Here is a 27,165-nt window from a genome sequence, read left to right on the forward strand (position 1 = left end):
GTTTTAAAGAAATTATATATATATATATATATTTTTAGATTGGATATAACCCTGAAGTTACATCCTTTAGACTCAAGGGATGCTCTCATCTTGTATGCTGCTCAAAATGATTTTGGCAGCGGTAACTATCTCTCATTGGCTATCAAGGATAGGAGGCTGGAGTTCAGGATGGAAACAGGTTCCAGTAAGTAAACAGATCCTCTCTACCATGAAATTGAATTATTAATTAGCTCATGTATATAAATTGTTATTATTTAGTTTTGTATATTATTCAAATTATAAACTTCTGTATGGAATGTTTAGTAAAGGTAAGTGTTGCAATTGTGCAAAATTTTGAACTCTTTTTTTCTAACAGATAGTCCTCATATTGTAACTATGTCTAGCAAAATGAGGTGCATGCATGCGTGTGTATATTCAAATAATAAAAAAAAAAGAAAAGTTGGCCTAACCCACAACTTTGAAAATTGACATGGAACTGTCATCACAACTCTCGCAAGAGACTAGTAGTTAGACATTTATGAAACAATTTATGACATTAATTTAATTTTTACTATTGTGTATGCAAATAACACTACAGTTCTGAGTTTCTGATCATCAATTGGCTACAGTTAGTGGTAAAGGCAGTTCATTTGTTTATGATAGGAAACTGTGAACATGTCCATACTTTTGTGAATATATCATCAAGCATTGAAATCATTTGTAATTGATAAATTGTAATCATTTAACATTATCAGTCTCAGTTAGTTTGCTAAACATTATAAATTCAATTGCGCTTTGTGTTACTAATAATGTTAAGGATTAAAGAACTGATAAAAATTAGTTATTGGTTTATATCCATGTGCCTGAGTGTCTTGATTGTATAGTAACCAAGGACCCTTGAGAAAGAGTCAGCACTTGTTAAATTACATCAAATATAATGCTCATATCTGTGTTAAATATGATTTTCTATTTAATTTAACGTTTTAAGTATTACTTTTATTCTTAGATTTGAAAATATGTCCTTCATTAAAATTTTACTGATTGGAGAGTTTCTATGATATTAATTATTTGAATTGATGGGTGGATTCTGCTTCAGGTACACCCATCGTTGTCAAGTCGAACACAGAAGTGATCCCTGGCTCTTGGATGACAGTGACGGCAGGTCGCGATGCCAGGGAGGCCAGACTATCAATAGGTAAACCACTCATCTCTTTGTCAATTTTCATGGTTGATTAAAACATTTCAGTAGAAATTATTATGAGAAACATAGGCTATTAATATCTATATTGTTTTAAAGGCCAAGACCTAGCAAGAGCCACATTGACACCTGGTCAAAGAAGGGAGTTGATTTTAGGAACCAATCTATACCTTGGAGGTTTTGACTCAAGCTTAGGCAGTGTCCATCCTAATGTTGGTGTTACTGAAGGATTTAGAGGCTGTATATCTCATGTGAGTTTTATACATTTTTTTTTATCTTGATTCTTGACTTTTTATAAATTTTTTAAAATTTGAACTTCATACTGTATTAATCTTAACAACAAAAAACAAACTAAACAAGTCTGAACTGAATCAATTATATTTAAGAAACTAGCATTAGATTTAGAATAGTTCTTATTATCCTTCTTGATAATAATGATTATATTTCATGATAATTCATCGTGTTAATTTTAAATATCTTATAACTAGTCAAATCACCCATTGGTGATACAATAAGTACTGTTGTAGCTCCTTATTTATGGTTCCATTATTTGCATTTTTAGCATTCTCAATTTTAAAATATTATGGCTACTTCTTGTATTTGGAGCTGGAAATATCCTTTATTTGTGGATAGACCCCTGATATGAAAATCAGTCTTTTTGTTGTTTTTTTAAGACAAACATTTAATGCTAGTTTTGAATATTAATCTGAATTGTTTGATGTTTTAAAAAATATCTTATTTTCTTAAATATGAGCCTGATATAATTATTAATGTTGTTAAAAAATCTCTTACTAAATTGCATTTATTATATATATATATTTTTTTTTATTTAATCAAAATATTTGGTTAGCAGTAGGAATGTAAGCATTTTTGGTAATATAAGACATAGGAGGAAACACATTTAAACAGGTAGAGAGGTTTAAGTATTTAGATTCTACGGTAACTAAAAAAACAAAAATTGATGAGGAAATATAAGTGGGGTTAAAGAAGAGAAATGCTTGCTATTTTTCAATTTTGAAATTTCTTATCTCGCACCTTCTATTCTGAAACTTAAAATTTAGAATTTATAAAACTACTATCCTTCCTACTATTACTACTACTACTTTACGCATGCGAAACGTGGCCTTTTACATTGTAGGGAGAATAGCGCCTTCTTTTTTTGGTGGCCTTTGTGATCATTTTATACCATATGGGGGGAGAGGAGGAAGGAAGGGTTATCTACAGGATACCATCCTATTCTAACCATACCCAAAACCGTTTCAGTCACAAGCCAGTTAAAGTTGGCACTTTAACCTGCCCCTGAATTGACAGGTCAACTTTTAAGAGGTAGACCAAAGCGTAGGTGAGAGGATTGCGTCAAGTCTGACTTAGTAGATTTGGGTCGCTGTGTCTAGCCATCAATTGGTGGTATCGGTTTCAAATCTTTGGGTTTAGTTAATAATTGTAATTTCCTTTATTATTATTAAGTTTTTATTTTTATATTGTTGTAACATATTTCCGATAATGCTGTACAAATTATTACTCTGTAATCACAGTTTCTGTATTTGCACCACATTTATGGAACATATCCCCTGCAAATAAAAAGCTTTACTAATATTGAAAAACAATGCTTTGTAGTCCTTGAATTTTAAATTTTTATTCAAAATTATATTAGCTCCTATCATTTTATAATTAAATAATACTAACATTATTAGTTCCTGTTTAAATGGTGTGATCAAATATTACAAGTTATTTTAACTTTCTTCTGTAATTACAAAAATAATTGATTAAAATATATAAGTGTTATATTTATGGTCTTTATTTTACTTTTAATGTAGATTGAGATATCAAGAATGGACTTAGATATTCTAAAGAGCAGCAAAGAATCATCCAATGTGAAGGAATGCCCATCAGGTAATCCCTGCCATGATAGTCCATGTTTAAATGGAGCTAGCTGTCAGCAGGACGGAAGCAGCTACATTTGTCACTGCACACCTGATTTCAGGTAATTTTTTCACTTTTTACTAGTAACTTTTCCAACTTCCATTGCAGATGATAAAATTTAATTCTTTTAAAATTTTTTGAGGTTAATCACTTCCATTTTTGAAAGAATTATATATTATTTATTCATGATATTGTACAACGTTTCGGGACCACTATCCCATATTCATACACTATAAAAACCTCTTGATTTCATATGGGAAATCATGTCAACCATTTGTGCATCTTTACTTCTCTCTGGCACAGCCATCATTCTGTACAGATGCTAAAGTACAGAAGTAAATATGCACAAATGGTTGACAATAAACAGTTTACAAACAGCAAAAGAATTGTTTTGAAACTTTTTATTTAAGTCTATAAATATTTAGATGTATACATGTGTGATGTTGATTTCTTTTATCTTTTAGTGGTCGTCATTGCGATAAGTTTAAAAATGACTGTGAAAGATATCAACCCTGTGGAAACAAAGGTGAATGCATCCCCCTTTCTTCAGGATACAAATGCAACTGTGGCAAGGGATTCTCCGGACAGAACTGTACCATGAGTAAGCATCATTACAATTAGATTATTGTATTAGTTATTTTTAAACTTCTATTTGCATTTATATTTATTAAGGGTTAAGGTTTACTGGAAAAAAAGTTTGTAAAAGAAGGAATCTATTTTAGAAAAAAAAAAAATTTACATGAGATAAATTATTCAATGTGATATCTGCCGTTTTGCAGGAGAGCACTTCACCACTTCTTTCCGTCTTGGAGGTGATGGCTGGGTAGAACTTGATAGGAGCATTCTTGAAGATATTGGAGATGAGACAGAGGTTGAGATGACTGTAGTTACAAGCAGTAGGAATGGAATACTCCTGTGGCATGGGCAAGATCCACGGACTGCAGGTGGTGTCACTGACTTTTTCTCGATAGGAGGTAAGTAAATTACTCTACATTACATTATTTGTGATATGTTGCTGATGCTGAAATTTTAAAAGTCAATGATACCAGTTTCTTTTGTAGTAAACCTAAATAAAATAGCTACAATGTTGTAGCATTCTTTCAAGTATTGATATAGAACATAATTTGAATTTTAGGTGGAACACATCAATCAGTGTAAGACTATTTGCCTCTGTCACATAGTTTTTGATTACTCCCTTCCCCTTTGTATTTATTGATCAAACCGTTGCCATTTTTATATTTTTTAACATTTCTTCTTTTTATTATTATATTCATATCATAAAGTGTACATGACAGTTTTAGCTAGTTGATAATAATAAACTTAGTCAATAGAAAATTTTTAGTGAATTATTGAAGATAATACTGTGTAGACCATACCTGGTGTCCAAGAAAAGATGTTTATGATTATGTATTGAAAAGAAAAGGAAGAAAAGAAGTTTATGATTATGTATTGTGGGTACTCTATAATCTCTATCCTGTGTCCATTTTGAAGTTACATAAATAAAAAAGGTATAATTGAGTATTACGGGTATTGTGTAGTCCCTCCCCATGTTTGTTTCTAATTTGCATATATAGCTAATAATTTAATATATAAATTATACTTTAATTGTAAAATTACTCTTTATTGTGAGGAATATAAATATTGGTTTAAATATCATAATTCTCTTTCAGTCTTGGAAGGACGTGTGAAATTGATCTATGAGCTAGGTTCTGGCCTTGGAGAAGTGACCTCGAACCGTAGGATAGATGATGGACAACCACACAATATCGAAGTGTCCAGAAATGGTAACATAGCCAGCTTGGCCGTTGATGATGACAAGGTCGATGGCCAATCTGAAGGGTTCTTATCTAAGCTCAATGCTAAAGGAAACATTTATATTGGTAAATAAGTGACTATATATACTTTATATATATTTATTATTTTATTATTCTCATATTGTTATTTCTTATTTAATGTAAAGGTGGACTACCTGATGCAAGGTATATGACCAACGGCCGCTATGTTCACAACTTTGATGGTTGTATTAAAAATCTGAGGATTCAAAACTCGGACGACATCGATATTTCTACTTCAGCCATCTCAACAGTCAATGTAGTAAAGTGTCCAGTGTAAGTATTTAATGTTAGTTAGAGTTTGTTTTATTTTGCACTTGTTATAGGTTAATAAGTTTTAACCAAATTATTTAATTAAACTATTAAAGCTAATAAAAATGATATATCTTTTATTTTTTTAAATTTAAAGTCTGAGGTAAGTTAGTAGGAGTATCAACTAAACAGGTTCTTTTAGCATAAGGTTGGATATATTTTAGGTTTCTGAACTTGTATAAATTAGAAACGAAATGCAGTGGAGCCCAGCTTATCTTTAAAAGAAAAAATGTTAATACAATATGATGCTGTTAATTTATTAAGCTAATAAAAAAAAAATCTTTAGAAACCTGATTTAATTTAATTGTACTAACAATCTTTAATTTATTAAAAGTAGTCACTAAGTCACGTTATTTTGTTTTACTCAATTTATTGTTTTCTCTGCTCTTTATTTATTTATTTTATTTTAGTACCACTTAATCTTTGTTCCACTCTATACAAGTCTTAGCTCTTTTATTCTTATTAACATAAAAAAAAAATATAGAAAAATTTTAAAAAAATTCAGTTCATAGTCAAATTGTTCTGTATTTTAATTTCTTTACTTTTGAACGTAGATATGAGGAGATAATGGTCGGAGGTGCAGTAGTAATAAATATAAATTTTCTTATATATTTTATTTGTGCTGATATTTGGAAAATTGAAAAAAAAAAAAAAATGAAGAGATAATATCAAAATAAATTTAAAATATTAAATATTAAAAATTCAGTAGTGGAATAATGGATAGATATTGAAAATCCATGGATCCTCTTTGGAAATCCTTTTTTCATTACTTACATAGAGCACTGTTTGGTTTTCAATATTTTGTCCCTTTTCTTTCATTGTCCCCCCCCCCCCCACATTTTCTTATGGCTTCAATGTTTGTTATCTTCTTGTACAAATTCCTACTATTATTTACGTTTTTTTTTTATATTATTTGTTATTTTGTTTTGTTTTTAGCCCTAAAATTTAGGCTGAAACGTCGGTACAAATCAAATAAAATAAGTTTCACTGATTTGTTTTTATTACCACTCCATTGATCAATTGCACACCTGTTCAACAATGTCCAACTTTTAAAGTATTATAGGAAATAAACAGAATCTTTTATTTCTAAAAACATAAATCTTTTGAAGATTTAAGATTTAAGAATTGTAATTTTTTTTACATATTTGCCACATATATAACTAAGACTTATATGATATAATATTTTGATCATATAATTCTTGAGCAATATTTACTTCCCATAAGATTTTTTTACCAAAATAATCTTCAATTTTTTTTATATTAAACATTGATTTTTTTTTCATATCAACAGCATCTTCAAGATTCTCTAATACAAAAAAAATTTACATCACAAGTACTATTTGTTCTCTGTGTCTATTCCACATAACCTTAAAATAAATTCTTAAAATAGAAGACCACCACTTAACAAACTCAACTATCTTTTTCAACTCAACTCAGTTATCTTTTAGTTAATAAACTAAAAGATAATTAGTTGAGGGGCTCCCTTCTATTTCAAAAAATGTACAGAATAAAATTATATGGATATAAAAACACAGAGAACTATTAGTATTTGTGACATAGTAAAATTTGTTTGTATAAGAAAACAATGAAGATGGAGGAGTACTCTGAAACATCAGTATTTTATATATATAAAATTAGCATTCATGTCATTGAAAAAACTTTATAAATAATAAATAAGATAAAGTAAATTAGAATATTATAAAATTGAACCTTCCCGTTACAGGAGTGTAGTACATGATATGAAAATTTTTATCATAGCTCCTATAAAATTTATTTTACAGAGCATTAAGCTTTATTAAAAATTTGTTTATATGATTCTAATATTAAATATAATTTATTAAAATGTATGTAATTATGAATGTTTTGAGGCATTTACTTCCCAATGATCCTTATAACTTAGTAATTATTAACATGTGCTTGCCTTACTAACATGCTAACTAAAGGAACAAGTGGATCCCAACGTCGACCAAGTTCACCATCACACAGGATAGTGTGAGACCGACACCGGCCAGTGACTGGCCATCCCATGGCAAGAGTTCCTCCACAATCCTTCCAAAGATATCCTTCTTGAAACTTTTAATTGTGCCACTAATAAACAGGATTTTTCTTTTCTTTTGAACAATTTTTATTGTTATTATTAACAGCAATATTTTTTTTTCCATGGGATTTCAGTAGAAAACTTGGCATTTGATTTTTGTGCCTTAAATGATGAGAAGCTGTATAGTTCAAATCAACATTTGCTATGTTTTAAAGAAAAGGTGGTACTAATAAACAAATTAGGGTATAGTTAAAAGTTTATTATATGGTGGTTTTATTCCTCTTAATTTCTCTAAAATGTTTGAATCTTGAAGTTCTTGGTGATTATGTCTAACACGAATTGAGGATTTAATATTTTAGCTTGTATATTTTTTATTTAGTTTTATATTCCTTGGAATGTTATTACTTACTGCTGGAGAAGGTTAGGGATTGTCTTTATTATGAATAGCAAACTTCATTAGCAGAAATCAATATTTATGCTTTAAATGAAACTTTCATCAAGTATAAATACTACTTTAGACATTAGGCTTCTAACTACTAGTTAGTTATAAAAGCCTCAGTACATAAGATACATTTTATTTAAGTTTCAGTAAAAAATCTATACATTAAAATTATCTTCAAAATATAGACCATCATAGTCCAATTAATTTATTCAAATTAATTTAGTCAAATAAATTAAATCACAGCCATTTACTTATCTATAATGATAAATTATTCTTTTTAATAGGATTACTCTTGCCATATCTGGAAATAATCCCAGACCATCCTGATGAATTTAAGAGGTTATAATGAACTAAAGAATAAAATCTAAAAGATTGATGCAAAATAATCCAATTAGTCAACTGATTTCAACATAAACTTATTCAAATATAATTAATAGTAGTATGAAATTTTTATTATTGAATTCATCATAGTGTCAATAAATTCATTCGTTAATGTGTTAATAAATTAATTTATTAAAATGAATAAATAAAAGTTTTAGAGAAATTGGGATAAGGAATTTGGTATGTTGAAGTATTATCATTTTTTCTTTGTGTTTTTAACCAAAGTTGGTGAAAGTAAGAAATGTCATAGCCAGATGAATATAGTTAAGACCTTTAATTTTTTTTTTTGATAAATAATTACTCGAAAGTTCCCATCTGTAAATAACAGACACCACCTTTCCTTTACTGATGGTCTGGTAAAATCAACTTCAATTCAAATCTATAATTATCAAATATTACATATCATGAAATTCAAATGCCTCGTTTATTTTCTTACTAGCTAAATCAAATTATGTTAGTAAAATGAAGAAAAAATATATATATTACAATTAATTTTAGGTCTATAAAAAAAAAAAAAAATAAAAAATGTACATATCATTAAGTGGCAATATTTTCTAACAGAGGTTTCCATTTTGTATGGATCTATATACCTTAAAAACGTATTAAGACTGGTGCTTTGTTTTTTATAGTTAAATATTTATAAATTTAAAAAAAAAATAAAGAAGATATTGATATTTTTATGCAAGCAATAGTAGAAGAGTGTGTTTTGTAAATAATAGGTTTTAAAAGTTGTTAAACATGTGAGTAATTGAAAATAATGAAGTTGTTTAACTGTTTTATTTAAGTTGCAGTAAGTTATTTATGGGTATATTAAAGGAATTTAAAGATTAATAAAGAACTTTATTTGTTCATCGTGCTACAGCTCTATCCAAAAATAACTAACGAGCAACTTGATTCTGGTCTAGTTAATTTATTTAATGAATCAGTTGATCTGAGCGATGTAGTGTGTAACTGATCTCAAATATGTTTTTGTTTTGATTTTTTAGTAATAATAGTTTCGTGTACAAAGCTTACATAAAATCAAGCAGGAAAATTATTTTTATTCATGTTAGTATCATATTTGATATTTGTTGATAAGTCAACACTAACAATCAGAAAAATGCTGTACTAATTTTTTCAATGAATGTTTAGAGTATCTCAGATAATTCCATTAGAATGGTTACAATGGTACAAATGGTAACTAGGAAAAATCAGAAGGGGGATTCTCTTTATATGGAATATTAATTTCATCCGTTAAAAATAATTATGTTTTACAATTGCAAAACATAAGTTCTTTATCCTGTCTCTTGATAATTTTTTTTTTAGTTAAATTGTTTTAAGGTTATTTTTATTGATTATTTTTATTTACTTGAAATATTACTTTGGTCATGCTTATGAACTGGTTGGAAAGTGTTTTAGACTAAATAAATTTCCGTTGAAACAGTTTTAAAATACCGTTTATATCACTGTAAACAAAAAAATATAAATAAAATATGCATTTTATAGAAAATTATGTTATAATTACTTAAATGTAAATTAAATTCTCAGCAAAAAAATTATCTAAATGATGCTATATTAGCGAAGATAATGAAAATGAATCAGATAACAGATGTTTTGAACGGGATACAGATTAGTCCCCCAGGGGAAAAACTGTTATTTCGCCCTAATTTTTTATTACTTTTATGAAAATTATATATAGTTACTTGTCGAAATTGATGATTACCAACCAAAGTTAGAGGGGAATAAAAAATGGCAGCTGTTTCAAATGTTAAAATTAAATTAAATCTGTACCGCTACAACCCATGAAGGGTCAGGGGTGCAGTTCTTTGTAAGGAAGTACTGTTACTAGACCAACAGTTGTGCAAGGAGGTGATTTGGTCAGAATCATTCTCGACTGCCAGATTTTTACCCAATTAAGGGTACTCACTTTATGAGGCTATGTGGACCCCAGAGGGCTCCTAAACCCACAGGGCTGACTCAACGGTTACAGTTAATAGGTAATAATTATCTACCACAGCCAGATTCGAACTCAGGTCCTTGGAGTTAGTACCTGCCATGAGCTTGGAGTTGCCTTACCAATGAGCTTCCCACTACCATGTTTCAAATGTTAAAAAAACATTAATTTTTCATTCGGATTTCCTTATCTTTAAAACTACATACAGTTGTTTACATTCAATAGTTCCCGAGATATACTTTCAAAAAAGAACCATTTAATAATGCAAAATTAATAGTTAGTGAATTTATGTAGGAAAAACTATACCTCAGAAATTATAAGATGTACAGAAGTCTCTTACCAATCAAATTAAAGCTACTTGAATGTACTTCAAAGTAATTTATAATTAGTATTTTCTTAGTTGTAGTAGTTTTCATGATTTTTTTCATAGTAAATTCACAAAATGTTGATTTCAAGTTGTTCGGACAAAACTTTAGGCTCAGGTTTTATTGAATTTACTCTAATATAAATAATTCACTCTGAAGTTTTTTAGTGTTCTAGGTAGTTTTAAGGATATGGAGCTCCAAACAATTGAGTGGCCATTTTAGGTTTTTCTGGTACAAAATAAACTTCAGAAGTGCACCTAAAATATTTCAATATTTTCGTTTTAATGACATTTATTGTATCCCAAGTACAGTGTAGGTAAAAACCTAGACCATTTTCTGAAAAGAAATAAAGCACAATTTTTTTTTTCTCCTATTGGGCTCTTGGACTGGATGATTCACACTTTTTTTCTGTCCAAAACAAATTAATTGACAAGAAACTTTTATTTTTATAGGACCATTAGTAATGTACATTTAAGTGTTTTTATTTAACTTTTCCTTTGAGTATTAAAAATTCACTTAGGTAGTTCTTCATGATTTATGTAATGATTGATAGCGCTCTTTTTCGATCGGCCCTAGAACTTTGTAACCAAGTCTTGCTGTTTTAATATATGGTCTTCCATTACTCTTATCCTAAACTAATAGTCAAAGGTTCTAAAACTGAATTTTTTTTTAATTATGGTTTTTCTTATTTTGTTTCCAACCGGCTCATATTAGTTTATAATTTTCTGTTTAATAAATGAAGAAGAGAAACAATCTGTTCTGGTATTCATCAATTTTTCTTTTCTGAAAGTATCTTATTTGCATATTTGTTTTTCATTTCTATTATTATTCTATTAAGAGTGATAATCTACATAAGTGATTTACTCTTTAAAGTGCTATATTTTCATATTTTATCTAAGTTGCAGCAGATCTAGGTATTTGTTCAATTAAAAATATACAGGTTTAGTTTTCTCACATTATTTGATTTCAGTGAGCGTTAAAACCTCTCTGATGTACGCTTGTGCTCAGTAAAGATAAAAAAAAAAAATTGAAATAATCTTATTGTGTATTAGATTATATATCTTAAAACTCATAAGTGAGATAAACAATTACAGGTATGTATTCAAGCACTTCCTGTAACCCTCAGTTTTTGTTCCAATAAATAATTTCTTAAGTAAATGGATGTCCAGTCATATTTTATGTATTATATGCTTACTACTGTGATAAATATTGTTTTGTATGTATATTTAAAATTATATATTCCTGTTACTTTATGTTTGTTTTTTGTTTTTTAATAGTTAGTAACAGAGCAGCAGCTTGAATCCTAAGCAATGGAAGAATGTGCCAAAAAGAAAAATTATTAAAATAAAGGGGGAAAAATAGAAGTAACAAGTTTTAATTAAAAAAAAAAAAAAAAAGGAAAATAATAATAAGAGAAATGGGCTTAAGTTAACAGCGTTAACTTTGGGCAATGTTCCTGACTGTCTAATTTTATTTTTACATTTAATTGTGTTTGATGCTTTGAATGTGTTGAGGTAATGCAGAGCCCCTTTAGCTGTGTTATCTTTTATATATAATTTTCCTTATTTATATTCTACTTTTAGCTTATTTGAATACTGCCATTTTATAATTGTTAAGTTTTTATTTTAAATGTTGTGTAAAAATTGGTAAATATAATTGAGTTTACATTCTGTGCCATAATTTAATTTTTCATGTAAAAAAAAAAAACAGTATTAACTGACTAATTAATGTAATTACTCTGTTTGTATTTCCTTAATGGTTGCGCCTCTAGTATATTTATATAAATAATGATTTGATCATGATGATATACTAAATGTATATACATATATATTATCCAAGGATATTGTATACTAACTCATTATAAGGGATACGATAATGACAGAGTATTTTATATTCTAAAAAACATAATTGTATATAATTTTTTACACTGTTATAATGTTAAGAACTCATTTCCCTTGTTATTTGGAATCTTCTGTTTAAACGAGTCTAAATGAAAGAAATATATATGATTAGGCAAATGTAAATTTACTGGAGTACTGTCCAACTAAACAAAATATAAATAAATATATATATTAAGAAAATTGACAATAAATAATGTTATACATTACATATACCTTATTATTTTATTACTAATTGAACCTTCAACCTTAAAATTATTTATTGATTTTAAATATATGTAATAAATGTGAGCTTTATGTGTGAGTTTTTCCAATGACTTAAAAAATATTCATCCCCTAGAAGAGTATAGCCACTCATTTAAAAGATAATTAAATTCTTTACAATACACAACTAAAATAATCTAAATCAGACCAGTATTAGCGAAGTAATGGAATCTACATCCATGTGCATTTTGAAAATATTCTGAGCTAGTTTCAATGGAAATCTGTTTTAGTTTAACATGTATATAAAATAATAGATTACACTTATTCACTGCCTCATTGATCACAGTATCTTAAAAACAACAATGCATATTAATCTGAAATTAATAGTGGTGGCTCTCTTCAGCCTTAAGGTTTTCAAAAAATTCAGTACTTAAGTAGTTAAAAAATAAATTGATTCTAGAACCTAAAAAAAAAAATTAGTTTTATGAATAACTCAAAAACTATACATCTACTGCTACATTTTAGCCTCTCATTTACTGGGTAATTTGATTATCTATAAAACCAAACATCAATTAAATATTCATCTTAACATACCAAAGAAAGGATACCACTCCCTTACTGACAACTTATTGATCACTATATCTTAAAAATAAAATGCTTATGAATCTAAAATTGCAAAAAGGGAGTTCTCCTTATTCTCTACATGTACAATAAGGCCGAGTTTCAAACAATTCAGACTCTAAGTGGTTTAAAATATTATTTCTAAAATGAAAAGGAAAAGGTTGATTTACAAACCTTTTGCACTTGGCAGCTTTGCTTCAACCTTACCTACCAGCACCTCGATGCCACTTTTATGCGAAAACATACACTTTGGAATCGTGATATTATACAGTACAACTTTAGAACCAATGTAATGAAATTTGGTTTATATGTATTTGTGGACATTAAAAAACATACATTTACAAAGAAAAAATCACTGTCTATAAAATTTCCTCATTTTCTTGATGGTTGGATCATCACTATCATCTTCTGCTTGAATATTTATTTTATTTAAATCTGTCTGTATAAATGTCAATCTGAAACTCATCTTCACTATTGTTTACATTACGATACTCACTAGGTTAGGTTGTTTTGCCATTTTTATATTTTAAAAAAATAATGATTATAAAATAAAAGAAAGTATGAAGGATTGGTTTAGAAATTGCCAATAGTAAATTACGAAGCCACAACACTGTCTTATTATCGCATAGATCTTTACTATTTGACGATTCAATATGATATGATCTCTTGTATATTTCTTTTCTTAGTTTTTGGATTTTTTTATTATTTTATCAAGTTTCTCTATATCATTGAACCACACTAGTGTACTTTTGTTCCACTGATTCTGTATACTGTTCAACGGATTAGAGAAGTGTATAGTATAGTATAGTCCATCTTGAATATACTTTACTTTGCACATACTCTTTTAATGTAAAACCAATTGATTTATTTATCATGCATCTTGATATTTTTATTATATATTGTGCCATTTTAATAGAAAAATACAAGAAAACATATGTTTCTTAAAAAATTGCGATTGAATAAGTTCATTCTCCACAATCACTAATAAACTTACATGTTTCTCCAGAGGGGATAACTGAATGTAACGGGTTAAAACCGCCTTCTGAACAGAGCTTCCTACAAGTTGATAAATAATATACAGTCAGTGGCATATTACAAATATATATTTCATGAAAAACTGTCATTGAAAACACTTTGTACATCATATTCCATATCTCGTTCATGAGTTTTAGCAAATTTACAGATCATAACAATAAAACAGCGAATCATTACAAGTCAATTAACTTTAAAAAGAATAGAAGGAAAAGGATAAAACCTAATTTCCAAAAATATTTTATTTATAAAAAAAATTCAAAATTTACAAAATAAATCTCATTTTTAATATGAGCACATAATCATTACTTTATCACCTAGAATCAAATTTGTGCAAAAAGTATCAATTATCCATTAATCATCGGCACATGGTCCAGGATGGCAGTGCAGCCTGCAATTATTACACTTTGACAAGCAGCAGTGTGGAGTGACTCCTTCTATCTGAAAAAATATATAAAACAAAGCATTAAAACATAAGTTAGTATGTCAAACAAAAATGTATCTTTTAAAAATTACATGGTCTATTGTAACATTTACAAATGAGGATATTCATGATGTACGTATCATTAAAAGTTAACAACTTGTGACAAGTAACTAGTGATGTGTTCTTCATGCTCCTCATTCCTTTGTCTTCAAACAAAACCACCTGGTATTTTTCAAATGGGTCTTTATTTAATATTTTTCTTATGGACGACCTATTATTACTATGGGTGTAGTTCTTTTTTTAAGCCAAGAAGTAACTGGGTTATCTATCACCAGTTCAAACCGAAATTCTCATTCCTATGTCATTATTTTAAAGTCAACAACTAAATTAGATCCATGACAAAGACATGGGATTTTATATTAATTCCAGAACCATAAAAACCACCTCAACAACCCTCACGCAATAGAATATTCTAGGCTTGGGAGAAGAAGGCTTAGAATTATTATAGCCTAGCCATACAAGAGACCAGGCAAATTTGGTCATTGGTAACCGGTCGTCGTTATAACCAAACACTGGTTATAAACATGTAATGCATAACATCAAAACCATCCAACAAAAACACGTTATGTGTATGGCTCCACAAGATTTTTTTAAAATCAATAATAGCAACCAAACACAATTATTGCTTTATTTGGATCTTGACATGGTAATTCTTAAATTGTACACCACAACAAAAAAATCAAATTCAGCCACCACATTAAATTTATCTGATTCTTGTGGCTGTTCCTTAATTTGATTTCTTAGCATGCCAGAATGTTTAAGACAACTGTTGATTGTTGATGCTACAATATCTTCCTAAAAGCCTAATGAACCATTATAAAGCTAATTTATAAGCCCATTGGCTCAAGAAAGGATAATCTATTTGGCGGTAAAAATACAACCTTTATGATTTTTATAATATGAGATGAGTAATTATTGATTATAGAATAGTAATCAGGCATAAGTTTATAAAATAAACTTTTCTCATTTGTACCAAATATGTTGCTGTAGCGTTCTCAAATTGTATGCTGAACCATGAATAAATTGATGTCAAATGTTAGGGAGTGCTTCAGTAACATTTGACGTCCACTTATAAATGTTACTGAAGGCACTCCTATAGCTTCACTGCCAAGTTATACCTAGAACAAAATCTTTGAATCCAACCTCAAGGTATTTCTTCTTCTTAAAATTGCCTAGGATTACGAGAAATCAATTTCAAGAAATTGTTCACTTCAGTGAGCAGGATAGGACCAGAAAGAGAGGAATATTGCAACTTCTTTAGATTTTAAACCATTCATTTCTTCGTGGGTGGGATGACAGTGTTTCTTAACTTTTAAGAAATCTCCATTTTCTACAAGATCTCAAACGAAGGCTCTGTGTTTCCGAATTGAAGAAATGATAGTGACTGTCATTCAATTCTTTAGCCAAGCTGTTGTTAGTCCCACCACTTTTGTGAAGACAGCAAATATGAAAATTCTCCTCCATACTGAAATTTGTTTTTAGATATGATGAGTCTCTTTAAGGAAACAACTAAACTGTAAACTATTCACTGGACAGAAATGAGTCCTTCCTCACTTTAAAACATGGGTTTAAAATAAAAGAAAGATTAATTTTTAGAAAAATTAGGGTTGTTTACAAGGCTGTTTTATGGATTCTTGGTACACTGTTGCTAAAACCGATCCTTTATAGTTTGATGGGATGCCAAAAAGAGTTGTTTTAACCTATCAGTTATTATAACCGTGGTTGCTGTATCTTTGAATAAATACATTAGTATGGCTCTCAAAGTCACGGGTAAAGAAATATTCGACACCATAAATTTTATATCATTATACCAAGGTCGTTATAAACCATATTCAGTGAACTTATTTTACTATAAAATTTTTGTTTTTTTAAATTCTATTATAATTTTCTTGGATTTGAGAGAAAATAATAACTATTATTTTAATAAAAATAATTTTTTTCCTAAATAACATGTCAACATTACTCATTCCTTTGTGTCATTAAATTACTCTTTAATCAATAACCAGAAAACTTCTACTTAAAATGCAAACTTCTATAAATGAAATTTGACATCAAGATAAAATTTTGGAGAGAAAAAAAAATCCTTTACAGCTACAACCCGTGAATGGTCAAAGGTTCAGTACTTTGTAAGGAAGTAATGTTTCTTGAACAACTGATGTACTAAGAGGTTATTTGTTCAAGATCACGCTCAACTGCCAGGATTTTCTCCCAATTAAGAGCATTCACTTTATAGACTGGATGAACTCTAGGAAGAGTCCTGAACCACCAGATTTGAATCATAGCTGCAGTAACGGAACAAATAATTATCAGCTACAGCCAAATTAGAAACTATACTCAGGAGATAGGACCACTCGCATGGAAGCATCTAACTCGCTAAGGTATGCTACTCCCATCGGTAAAAAAAAAACACTAAATTAGCAACTAAATTTACTGTTGAAAACATTCATCATGTGTGTGTGATTAAAATAAAACTGGGTATTTTAATATTGTAATGCCATTAAATAAAATGCTACATGATGAAAAAACCCCACTAAATTAGCAACATTTTATTTAATGACATTACAACATTTAAAATGAAGAGAAATATGTTATAAGAGGAAAAAATCAAATCAAATAAAAATTGAAACTTACAGGTATGGGATTGAGCTCTGAGCCACAAAAACAATAATATTCTAGCTCATAATCTATGTGTTTACGACAAGAGGGGCACTCTGGTGTCCTTCGAGAACCTATTGAAATGAAAAATAAATATTATAAAAAAATATTACAACATTGGCAGTTGTTTTATTATAAGCAAATATATTTAGTATTTACTGGGTTATAACAATTAGGTTCTATAAAAGGTAATGTGAGGTAAGTGCATTTCTTAGTGAGCAAGTTGTCCTGTTAAATACAAACCCAGAACTTCTACATATGAACCACCCATTTGCATGAATTTTAAACACTGATGTTTCAGAAATCAGCCACAGTAGTTCGGTATGGTGAAGTATAATAAGTAAAAATATAATTTCCAACCTGATAACTAAGTTGGATATTTTAATTTATGCTGAGCAACTGTATTGGTGTTAATTCATCGCTAGACCTTTAGTTTTCTTTTTTTAAATTTCTGTAGCAAGTGATACAATCAGAAGATGTTCTTTAAAATTTGTCGAGTTCTAAATTTCACCTTAAGTTTTCTGGCTTTTCCCAGCAGAACGTGATAATACGGACAAGTATAGTTCTCTTATATTATCACTATATTCTAACCAGAGTAGAGGTCGACTTTTTATTCTGTTGGGCCGCTAAAAAATAAAAGTCTACCCATTCTGACCAGAATCAAACTGGTGCCCCAGCAGTTACCTCTGCTTAGTTACCTCATCATGTTTTACAGAACAACTACAATAGTAAACATGGTTAACCATAAATGTAGCACAATATAAAGATTTTCCTGCTAGATTCCGAAGGTTTGATGCCGACACCACTAATCGCTCACTACATACATCCTTCCAGTGATACCCCTCCAAACCCAATTCTACTAAATCAGTTTTAACACAATCCTCCCACCTTTCAATCTACCTCTCGGACATTTACCTGTTGGTTCAGTTTTCATTAACATTTTAGGGATCGGCTCGTTACTAAGCCCAACAACCTTTATTTTCAAAACCTTAAGGCGCTGTTCATAACTTAGTGTAAGAGGCCACGTCTCACATCCATAAAGAACTAATAATTGTTTTGTAAATTCTAATTTTTAAGTTTTTGGATAGAAGGTGTGACTAAGCAGTTTCAAAATTGAAAAATAACAAACATTTCCCACCTTCAAGATCACTTTTATTTCATCAATTTTATTTTTTCTAGTTACTGCAGAACCTATATACTTAAACCTGTCAACTTTTTCAGACATCTTTCCTCTTACATCTGCATCACTGAAATTGCTCGTGTTTCTACTGCTAAGATAAGATAGGTGATAAAGAATCGCCTTGTTTTACACCCAACCAAACCTAGAATTTCTCAGAATAATGATTACCGATTCAAATCTTATTAAACGTTTTGGCCATGCACATATCTATGAGATTTACTAACTTCTATGGTATTCCCTATTAGTTATTACAATCCGTCATCAGCCCCTTTTCAACAAACAAGTTAGTTTATTCTGGATTTTCTCTTTAGGAAGTCTGGTACGTCAATTCAATAAAAATTTCTTGAGATTAAAAAACTTCCAATTTGAATTTAACACTAACATATTGTAGCACAACATTTCGGGACCACTGTCCCATATTCATGTACTTAAAAAACCTACAAACAACAATAATCCACCATAATAACAATCTTCATCTATATGTATTATAATTCATACAATTATATTCACCTCATAATCAGTCAAAAATTTGAATTTCATAAAGGAAATCATGTCATATCTACATTGCTTTACAATGTTTTCACTTTTTTATCATTACTTATTGGTGCATTCTTCCCCTCTCTTTAGCACAACCATTGCTCTATAATTCTTGCTACCTCTTTAGACCTTATCTCATGTTCAGTGTGCTACTAGGTTACCTCCCTATTTCTATAAATAGACTAAAAATAAAAAGAAGAAATAACCCAGAGAGTACTTTCCGAATTACATAAGCACTTAATTATTGAAATAATGAAAAGTAACATATTTACCTTCAGATGAGGCACAGTGACGTCTGATACATCTGAGATGATTTATTGTATAACATTTCTTGCATGAGACAACCTCATCATGTCTGGAAATCTCATCCAGACATATGTTGCAGTCATAAGTCCCACTGTTTAATTTGTCTGCGATGACTTTACGCTATGACAAAATTGAAGGGTTCATGAAGAAAGCAGCGAATATTGTTACTGAGAATATTTTAAAATTAACAAGTAAATTATACCAATATCGGAGAAACTGTTTCTCCATTTTGACCTCTTCTGCGACGCTCATCTGCTCTGTTCACAGAAAATTAATAAAAAATAATTTATTTGTCAATAAAAATTCTATATTAACCATAAACTTTTTTTTTTTTAATAATTTATTTATTGATATTTACAACTGTATACATATATACACATCAAGTAAATTTGCTGTAATTGATATTATGACATGATAAAAACATGTGTAGACTCTACCCATTGATAGAACTCCAAAAACATTTCTAAAGGAGAAGATCTCGAGCCCATCTTCTTTTCAGACGCCTAGGAGGATTATTAGGTAGTGAAGGAGAAGCCAGGTTAGAAACGAGTTGGTTTGGGTGGTTGGAAAGTTTATTATGGAAGGATTGGTATCTGGTTCTGGCCAAATCGGCAACATAGGGGACATGGAGGTCCTGATGGATGATTTGATTTGTGACAAAGTAAGGAGCATTAAGGGTTTTACGAAGGATTTTGGACTGTAAGGATTGGATTCAAGAGAAATTAGACGGTTTAGTGGAGCCCCATAGCTCAACTCCGTATGTCCAAATAGGCCTTATAATAGTCATGTAGATCAGTCTTTTGCAATGGATTGGAAGTTTGGACCGTTTGTCTAGTAAATGTTGTAATAGTCAGAATCGACGAGCAGTTTCCTGTCTTTTCAGTCTTGTATGAGGATTCCATGTCAGTCGTTTGTCCAGATTTAGTCCTAAGCAATGGATCTGTTCAACAGGAATAAGTAGAATATTATTAAAAGATACTGTAGGGCAAGACGAAGGTTTACGACGAAGGGTAAATGTGATTTGGTGGGATTTATTGGAATTTATTTTAATCCTCCAGTTTTGGCACCATTCTTCGAATTGGAGGGATTGGGATACAATGGAAGGATCATTATTCACTGACAATAGGCATGTGTCATCGGCAGACGTGGTGAGAATAATGTTAGGATGGGTTGGGATGTCAGCTGTAAAAACTGTATAAAGGATAGGACCAAGCATACTACCCTGAGGTACACCACCAGACTGAAGAAACAGGGATGAATATGCGCTGTTGTGATTTACTTGAAATAACCTGTCCGAGAGATAAGAACGGATAATGAGATAATATGTAGGGGTAAAAATTTATGCATCTTGCATAGCAGTCCTGGGTGCCAGACTCAATCAAAAGACTGTTCTACATCAAGAAAGACTCCCGAGCAGTACATTCCGCGCTCCAATGAAGACGAGACTACATCGACCACACGATGGCATTGCTGGATAGTGGAGTTGGATGTTCGGAATACAAACTGGTGATCTGGGATTATGTGGTTGGAATCTAGGATGGGGTACAGGCGTTTTAAGACAAGTTTCTCAAGGATTTTTCCCATGATAGGTAACAGAGAGATAGGACGGTAAGAGGTTGGGTGTTTTGGCAGCTTTCGAGGTTTGGGAATCATTTTGATTATGGATAATTTCCATGGATCAGGAAAGTATGTGGATCTGAGGACAGCATTGTAGATATAGCTGAGGAATATAACAGATTTTCGAGGAAGATGTTTTAGAACATGGGATGTAATTAGGTCATAAGCAGGAGCTTAGCGGGTTGGTAAATTCTGGATGATGTTAGATATCTCTGATGGATGAAATGCTTTAGGTGGCAGGGTCATTTGGAGTGAAGTATTCAATACTTCTTCAATGTGTTCAAGGTTGGTTTAATTAAGGATGCCAGGGTGTGGCTCAAAGGTTGTAGAAAGATGCTGACCGAATATTTGAGATTTTTCTTCGTCCGATTTTGTCCATGTTTGAGATTCAGTAAAAATTGGGTGATTAAAATTCTTGAAGTTAAGAATCTTCTTAGTAGTCATCCATAAAGATTTGTCAGTAGCTGCGAGGTTTTCAGTTAAGATAGTTAAATTTTGCGTTTTGAATTTTTTAAGTTTGTTTGTCAATTTAGTATAATGTGTTTTATCTGATGGGTATCTAGTCCTGTGCCACTTCGCTCTTGCTCTTCGTTTTTCCAGATAAGAATGTGGTGTGGCAAGTTAGTAGGTATGGTATCATTAGTTTTACTGATAGTTGTGTTGTCGTATAACCATAAACTAAAACAGTTTCAAAATCATTATATCAGAGCTTCAAGGAATTATATTGCACATTAGGTCAATAAAATTTTGTATTGCTTCACAGTTGAGAATATTTTTCATCGTGTGTGATTTGGTTGATCTAATAATTCAAAATTATCGATAAACATGTGATTTCTGTAAGATAAAAAATTAGTGAACATGAATAATACATCACATACTAATTCAACATTCATTATAATGTCACCCAGTAATGTATGTCCTCTTAGATAGTTGCAACTTTGACTACAACCTTGTTAGCTTCTACATCATTAATTTTTTTTTTTGAAAAAGGTGAACATATGATTTATTTATTAATTTATTTTGTTTTTTATAATTTCATTTAATTTAGATCTAATAAGATCCATTCCCTGGGATTCTTTTTAGTAAGACCAGGATTATCCTCTAGAGACCCTGGTCTGCCCAGTTTTAACCGACGGGTCAAAAGCCTGGGCACTTGAGGCTTTTTGTGGCTGAGTGAGTTAAAGCATCAACTTTTGCTAGTTTGTGACTGCAACTGCACTGGTTTATATCTAGCTATCTAGGAGGGGGGTTGGCTTTTATAAATTTTTTAATCAGTCTTAAATTGCACGGTTATATTCTCAACAGCAAGAATGAAGCCTACCTAAATCTTGTAAATATTTTGATACAACTAAGTTTGAAATAGAACTGATGACTTTCAGGGAGAGGAGGGGTAATTTCTCCTCACACCAACGCTCACTTAGGGAGATGAAATGGTTATGCGAGATGAAATCCGAGCAGCACCCAAAACCAAATTAATTGGGGAAATAATTATATTAATACATTTGAACTTTTTTGAGTGTTGCTAGGGTAAATATGTTGGAGGTGGCAATTTTTGTTTGTCGAGCCATGTTCCCATGGGCTCCATGGGGAGGGGAGGGTGAGAAGCAAGTGCATTTTGAAGAAATTCTCATTATATTATTAAAATAGTTGGTTAACTAATAAAGAATTATTTTTTACTGTATAAAGACAGCTTTACAGGTAAGAATAGTTATCAGAGTTACATAAACAAGATTAAGAAATCACTGAAGTTAATTATTAAAAGATTTCTAGACCATCAATTGATTTTGAATAACCCAGGTTACTCCGAACTGAAGTGGCTCTATCCATCCTTCCGATGCCAGTATTTCCTAGCTTCCTTTTTATTCCAAGCAATTAATATTCAACGGCCCTCCTATATCCTAGAAAACCTGCAATTCAAATTCTCTGTCCAATCCCGTACTACCAGGTCCCGTTTATCTGAAATCTACCCTCCACCTCAGCGAACCACTGCGTTTGATAAATCGTTTTTTACCCAAGCTGCATATCTCTGGAACTCCATTCCCACTAACATACGTCATTTACCCTTCCCAACCTTTCCCTCATTTAAATTCCTCATATTTAACTACCTTTTACTTCACTAATCTGACCCATTATTATAATAGTACAGATATTTTGTAATTAACTTTTTTTTTATATTTTATTTAGTCAGTTAGTTTTTTAATTAATCGTTTTTTTTTTCTCTCTCTGTTTATAAGTTATAATTAAGTGTGGCCACACTGTTTTATGGCCACTAAATATTATAAAATTAAAATTGCCTTTGTAATTTTTCTAAAGGGACCTAGCCCCAGAATAATAAACTATTTTTCATTTAAATAATAATGCATTAAATATAAGATAAAAATAAGACAGAACTTTAGTCAGTTGATAAACTTATAATTATATTGTCCAGGGAAATGATTTATAAATAAGTACATATAGAGAATCATAAAAGAGCAATAACAATTTTATCCTGTACTTTTCAATATTAAAACACTAACCAATATGTCATTAAAAAAAAGAAAAGAAACACGAACTCACAATACCATAAGATGAAAAGAGCACCTCAAAACAAAGAAAAGTAATGTACAATGCTCATATAAACTAACCTATTTTACAAATTCATAACTTAATGAACTATTATATATCTTAATATAGTCACATACTGTCAATTATGTGAAAGAAAAACACAAACTTTTATATGTTATCAAGTGAGCGTAAGAATTAAAAAGAGACACTTTGATAACAAAAATATAAATATTTGAAATGTTATCATAAGTAATTATAAATAATATTCAAAAGATAACACTGTTTGTATTTTAAGAATCAAGTTCAAGGCTAACTGCTATTTTTATTTCTTACCTCAAAGGAGTTTCATCAAAATTATTCTGCTTACTATAAATATAGTAAGCTACACCAACAGCTACTGCTCCCATAAGGGCTGTTTTAATAAGTTGAAAAGCAATAGGCCACATTCTCTTAAATAACAAATCAGTCTTAAATTTTATTGGTACATTCTCACTAGCAAGATTGAAACCTACCCATACAATTTCTCACAAGAATCTAATCAAATTTAACATCAGTCCAGTAAATACAGCTCGTTGCACTTAAGACATCAAAAATCGGTTTATTTTTAAAAAACAACTAACTGTAAAAACTGACTTGCCTTTCTCCAGAGCGGGAGGCCTCTTCTGTGAATAATTCACTAACTAAATAAGCTAATGCAGCACCAGCTGCAGCTACACCAACACCAGTAGCTACATTTTTCCAAAACGTGTTAGTATTTCTATCATTTGACATATCTAAATTTTAAGTAAATGGGATTTTGAATATAATTTTAAAAGTTACAAACGTGGCCGTGTTACAAGTATTCGATAAACAAGGGGGTCCTAGTAATTAGTATTAATGCCAAAAATAACTCAAAACTTGAACTTCGGTCAAAACAGAGATTTTGACAATCGATATTATAAAAACAATTTATATCGATGGTTTAATTTAAATGTCAAATTTCGAACACTTCTTCATCGAATGTACACAATATCAATAGTGCTCCAAATAATATTGTACGGTATTTATAGATATAGAATTATATATAGAAATTCTACCAAATTTGTTCCCCTCCTCAGTAAAGAGAGCCAAGAAGGGGGTGCATTGCACAAGTTGCGACATCTTAATTCTTTTGCGATGGAGTAAATTTTTAGCGTTAGCGAATTTTGGGAAAGAACTATATTTTTGTGAGTACTATCAAACCAGGAAAGAAGAAAAAACAATGAATGTCCTAGTCATAAAAATTTCATTCAATATAAGATTTTTTTTTCTCCGGCTAAGAAGCACCGCGGCCACAGAAGGCATATTGTACGTCGTCCCTCCTCTGCTCAAAACAGGCCAATTGCCTTTGCAAATCTGGACACTGTGTAAGGATCCACTGTCTCGCAAAGTTTGGGATCCAAGATACGATCCTTACCAAAGATGAGGAATCGTGTTCTTGGCACTACATCACATCTGCAAATGATGTAGTAAGCAGTCTCTTCATCCTTCCTGCAGAACCTGCAGATAGGGACTCTATCAGTCTCATTTTATAGAGATGCTTATTTAGCTGACAGTGTCCCGTGTATAGACCTTTCACCCATCTTAAGATACTCCTATCCATATTAAGAAGAAAGTTACTTCTTTTCGGGCAGAATCCCTTGAGAAACATTTTTGATTGTTCTATTCCTCTGGTATTTCTCCAGAGTAACCCAGCCTTGCTCTCAGCAATCTTTTTGATGTGCCTCTTCGCATGGCTGAGACTAATCCCACATATGGGGTCAGGTGTGAGAGGAACATATTCAGATCCTTTCCTTGCTAGGTAGTCCGCTCGCTCATTTCCTTTAATGTCTTTATGTCCAGGAACCCATTCCACCCGCACCTTGTTGGCCAAGGAGAGAGTTCAGGTTAACCATACACTCCTCCACCAATTTGGAGCGGGTTACATAGTTATCCAGCGCATAAATGGCTGCCTGACTGTCCGTGTAAATCGTAATTAGCCTTTCCCTCATGCCATCTTTTATTAAATTCTGGGCACAGACATTTATTGCATACATCTCAGCCTGGAATACTGTGGTGTGTTTTCCTAACGAGATGGATGTACCTTGTTAGGCATATCCATCCTCCATATTCCTGCTCCAGATTCTTATTATATTAAGGATCCGTCTGTGTAGCAGTTTATCCCATAGCACGGCTTGTGTGGGGTTGACCCTTCAACCCTTACACTATAGTAAGTGTTCTTGTATTTCTTCTCCTGATGACCAGAATGCATAGCCAGGATCCCGTCTTCATTGATCCTCCTGAATAGTCTGCCATGTCCTTCATAAGTTAGGGAATGGTAATTTCATAAGCCTATATGCAGAGCTAAGGGCTTCAATATCTATATGTAGAGGTTTAATTTTCAGAAGAACCTCCATTGCTGCAAAAGGAGTAGTGCTTATGGCACCCGTTATCATGAGGCACGCCAGTCTCTGAAGTTTTATGAGCCAAGCTTGGGATTTTCTGGTCGTAGCTCTGTGCCACCATATAATGGCAGCATATAGGACAATGGGTCTTATCGCTGCCATGTACAACGAATATATAACTTTTGGTTTAAGACCCCAGGATTTGACTAAAGCTCCTTTACATGCCCAGAGACACCTCAGTGCCTTCATACTGGTCCTTTCAACATGGAGTTGCCACTTCAGTCTACTATCAAGAGTAACTCCAAGACGTTTGACTTCACTGCAGAATCCCAATCGTTCACCGTTAAGGTACGGCGACCTGATTGCAATGTTCCGTCTGTTAGTGAAGACACAAAGACTGACCTTTTGAGCATTGATACTCAGACCATATTCCTGGCACCATCCATTCATAAGGTCTACCGATGTTTGAAGCAGTCCTGAGATAGTTCCCGGGAATTTGCCTCCTATCAGCACAGCGATATCATCACCATAACCCTGCGTGTAGAAACCTGCTTTATTGGATCTAACAAGCAAGGTGTCCACCACCATACACCACAGGAGAGGAGATAACACTCCACCCTCTATAGTGGGAGTTGTGTCATTTTCTTCTATCAGTACACACCCAGGGAAGTGTGAGCGTGCCAGAGCCTCCAGGGTCTCCACCTTAGAGTTGGTGAACCCCCCTTCCACCTCAACACTCCCCTTTCAGAATCCCTGGATAGAATCCTATTAATTCTGAACGTGGAGGGAGAATCATTAACATCATTGCAAAATCTACTCCACGCCCCTCTTTTGGCCTTCCTCACAGCCCTATTGTAGTCAGTTAGTGCAGTCTTGTAGGTGTCCCAACAGCCTGTTCTTTTCGCTGTGTTAAAGAGTCTCCTCGTGAGTCCTCTCAGCCTAGCCAGTTTCTCATTCCACCAGGGCTCTGTTTCATAATGAAAGCTAATAGTATTAGTTCATAGTGCAAGTGTAGAAACAATTGTGGTAATAATACTAATACTTATTTTTTTCATGATGGAAATGACTATTAGTGATATTACAGGAATTAAAAAATACTGAAGTACAAGTTACTATTGTACAAGTCTGTGTAATTGAATTAAGATAAATCTACAAGACTAATATAGGGTGTTTTTTTAAGCCCAATAGAACTTGAAATTGTAAAAAATAACACAAAAAATTAAATTGTAATCAAAATTTTTTTTTTATTCGAAAGATCAATACGTGACATTAACATTTGAAA

At 31.3% G+C, this 27,165-nt stretch overlaps 2 protein-coding genes across 4 annotated transcripts; one reads left to right on the forward strand and one right to left on the reverse strand.

Annotated features, from left to right (window-relative positions):
• The first annotated feature begins 42 nt into the window (after positions 1-42).
• Positions 43-12,510, forward strand: LOC106690435 (pikachurin). Its single transcript, XM_014435875.3, has 9 exons — positions 43-184; positions 1,076-1,174; positions 1,277-1,428; positions 2,995-3,161; positions 3,565-3,701; positions 3,880-4,074; positions 4,771-4,980; positions 5,061-5,208; positions 11,681-12,510. The coding sequence occupies exons 1-9, from the start codon at positions 169-171 to the stop codon at positions 11,682-11,684; spliced, it is 1,128 nt and encodes a 375-aa protein (XP_014291361.2). The 5' UTR covers positions 43-168; the 3' UTR covers positions 11,685-12,510.
• A 1,875-nt stretch (positions 12,511-14,385) lies between these two features.
• Positions 14,386-24,414, reverse strand: LOC106690442 (uncharacterized). Of its 3 annotated transcripts, none has more exons than XM_014435887.2 (5): positions 23,815-24,414; positions 19,523-19,577; positions 19,287-19,440; positions 17,274-17,371; positions 14,386-14,599 (listed from the first exon to the last, which is right to left on the reverse strand). In XM_014435887.2, the coding sequence occupies exons 1-5, from the start codon at positions 23,925-23,927 to the stop codon at positions 14,513-14,515; spliced, it is 507 nt and encodes a 168-aa protein (XP_014291373.1). In that variant the 5' UTR covers positions 23,928-24,414; the 3' UTR covers positions 14,386-14,512. The 3 variants fall into 3 exon arrangements, with proteins under 3 accessions (XP_014291373.1, XP_014291372.1, XP_014291374.1); XM_014435886.3 differs by having other exon boundaries at positions 24,119-24,413; XM_014435888.3 differs by lacking the exon at positions 23,815-24,414 and adding an exon at positions 23,494-23,625.
• Between the last annotated feature and the right edge of the window lie 2,751 nt (positions 24,415-27,165).

The sequence above is a fragment of the Halyomorpha halys genome, unplaced genomic scaffold (genome assembly GCF_000696795.3).
Source record: "Halyomorpha halys isolate HHAL.00 unplaced genomic scaffold, Hhal_1.1 Scaffold1717.1, whole genome shotgun sequence".
NCBI classification, from domain to species: Eukaryota; Metazoa; Arthropoda; class Insecta; order Hemiptera; family Pentatomidae; genus Halyomorpha; species Halyomorpha halys.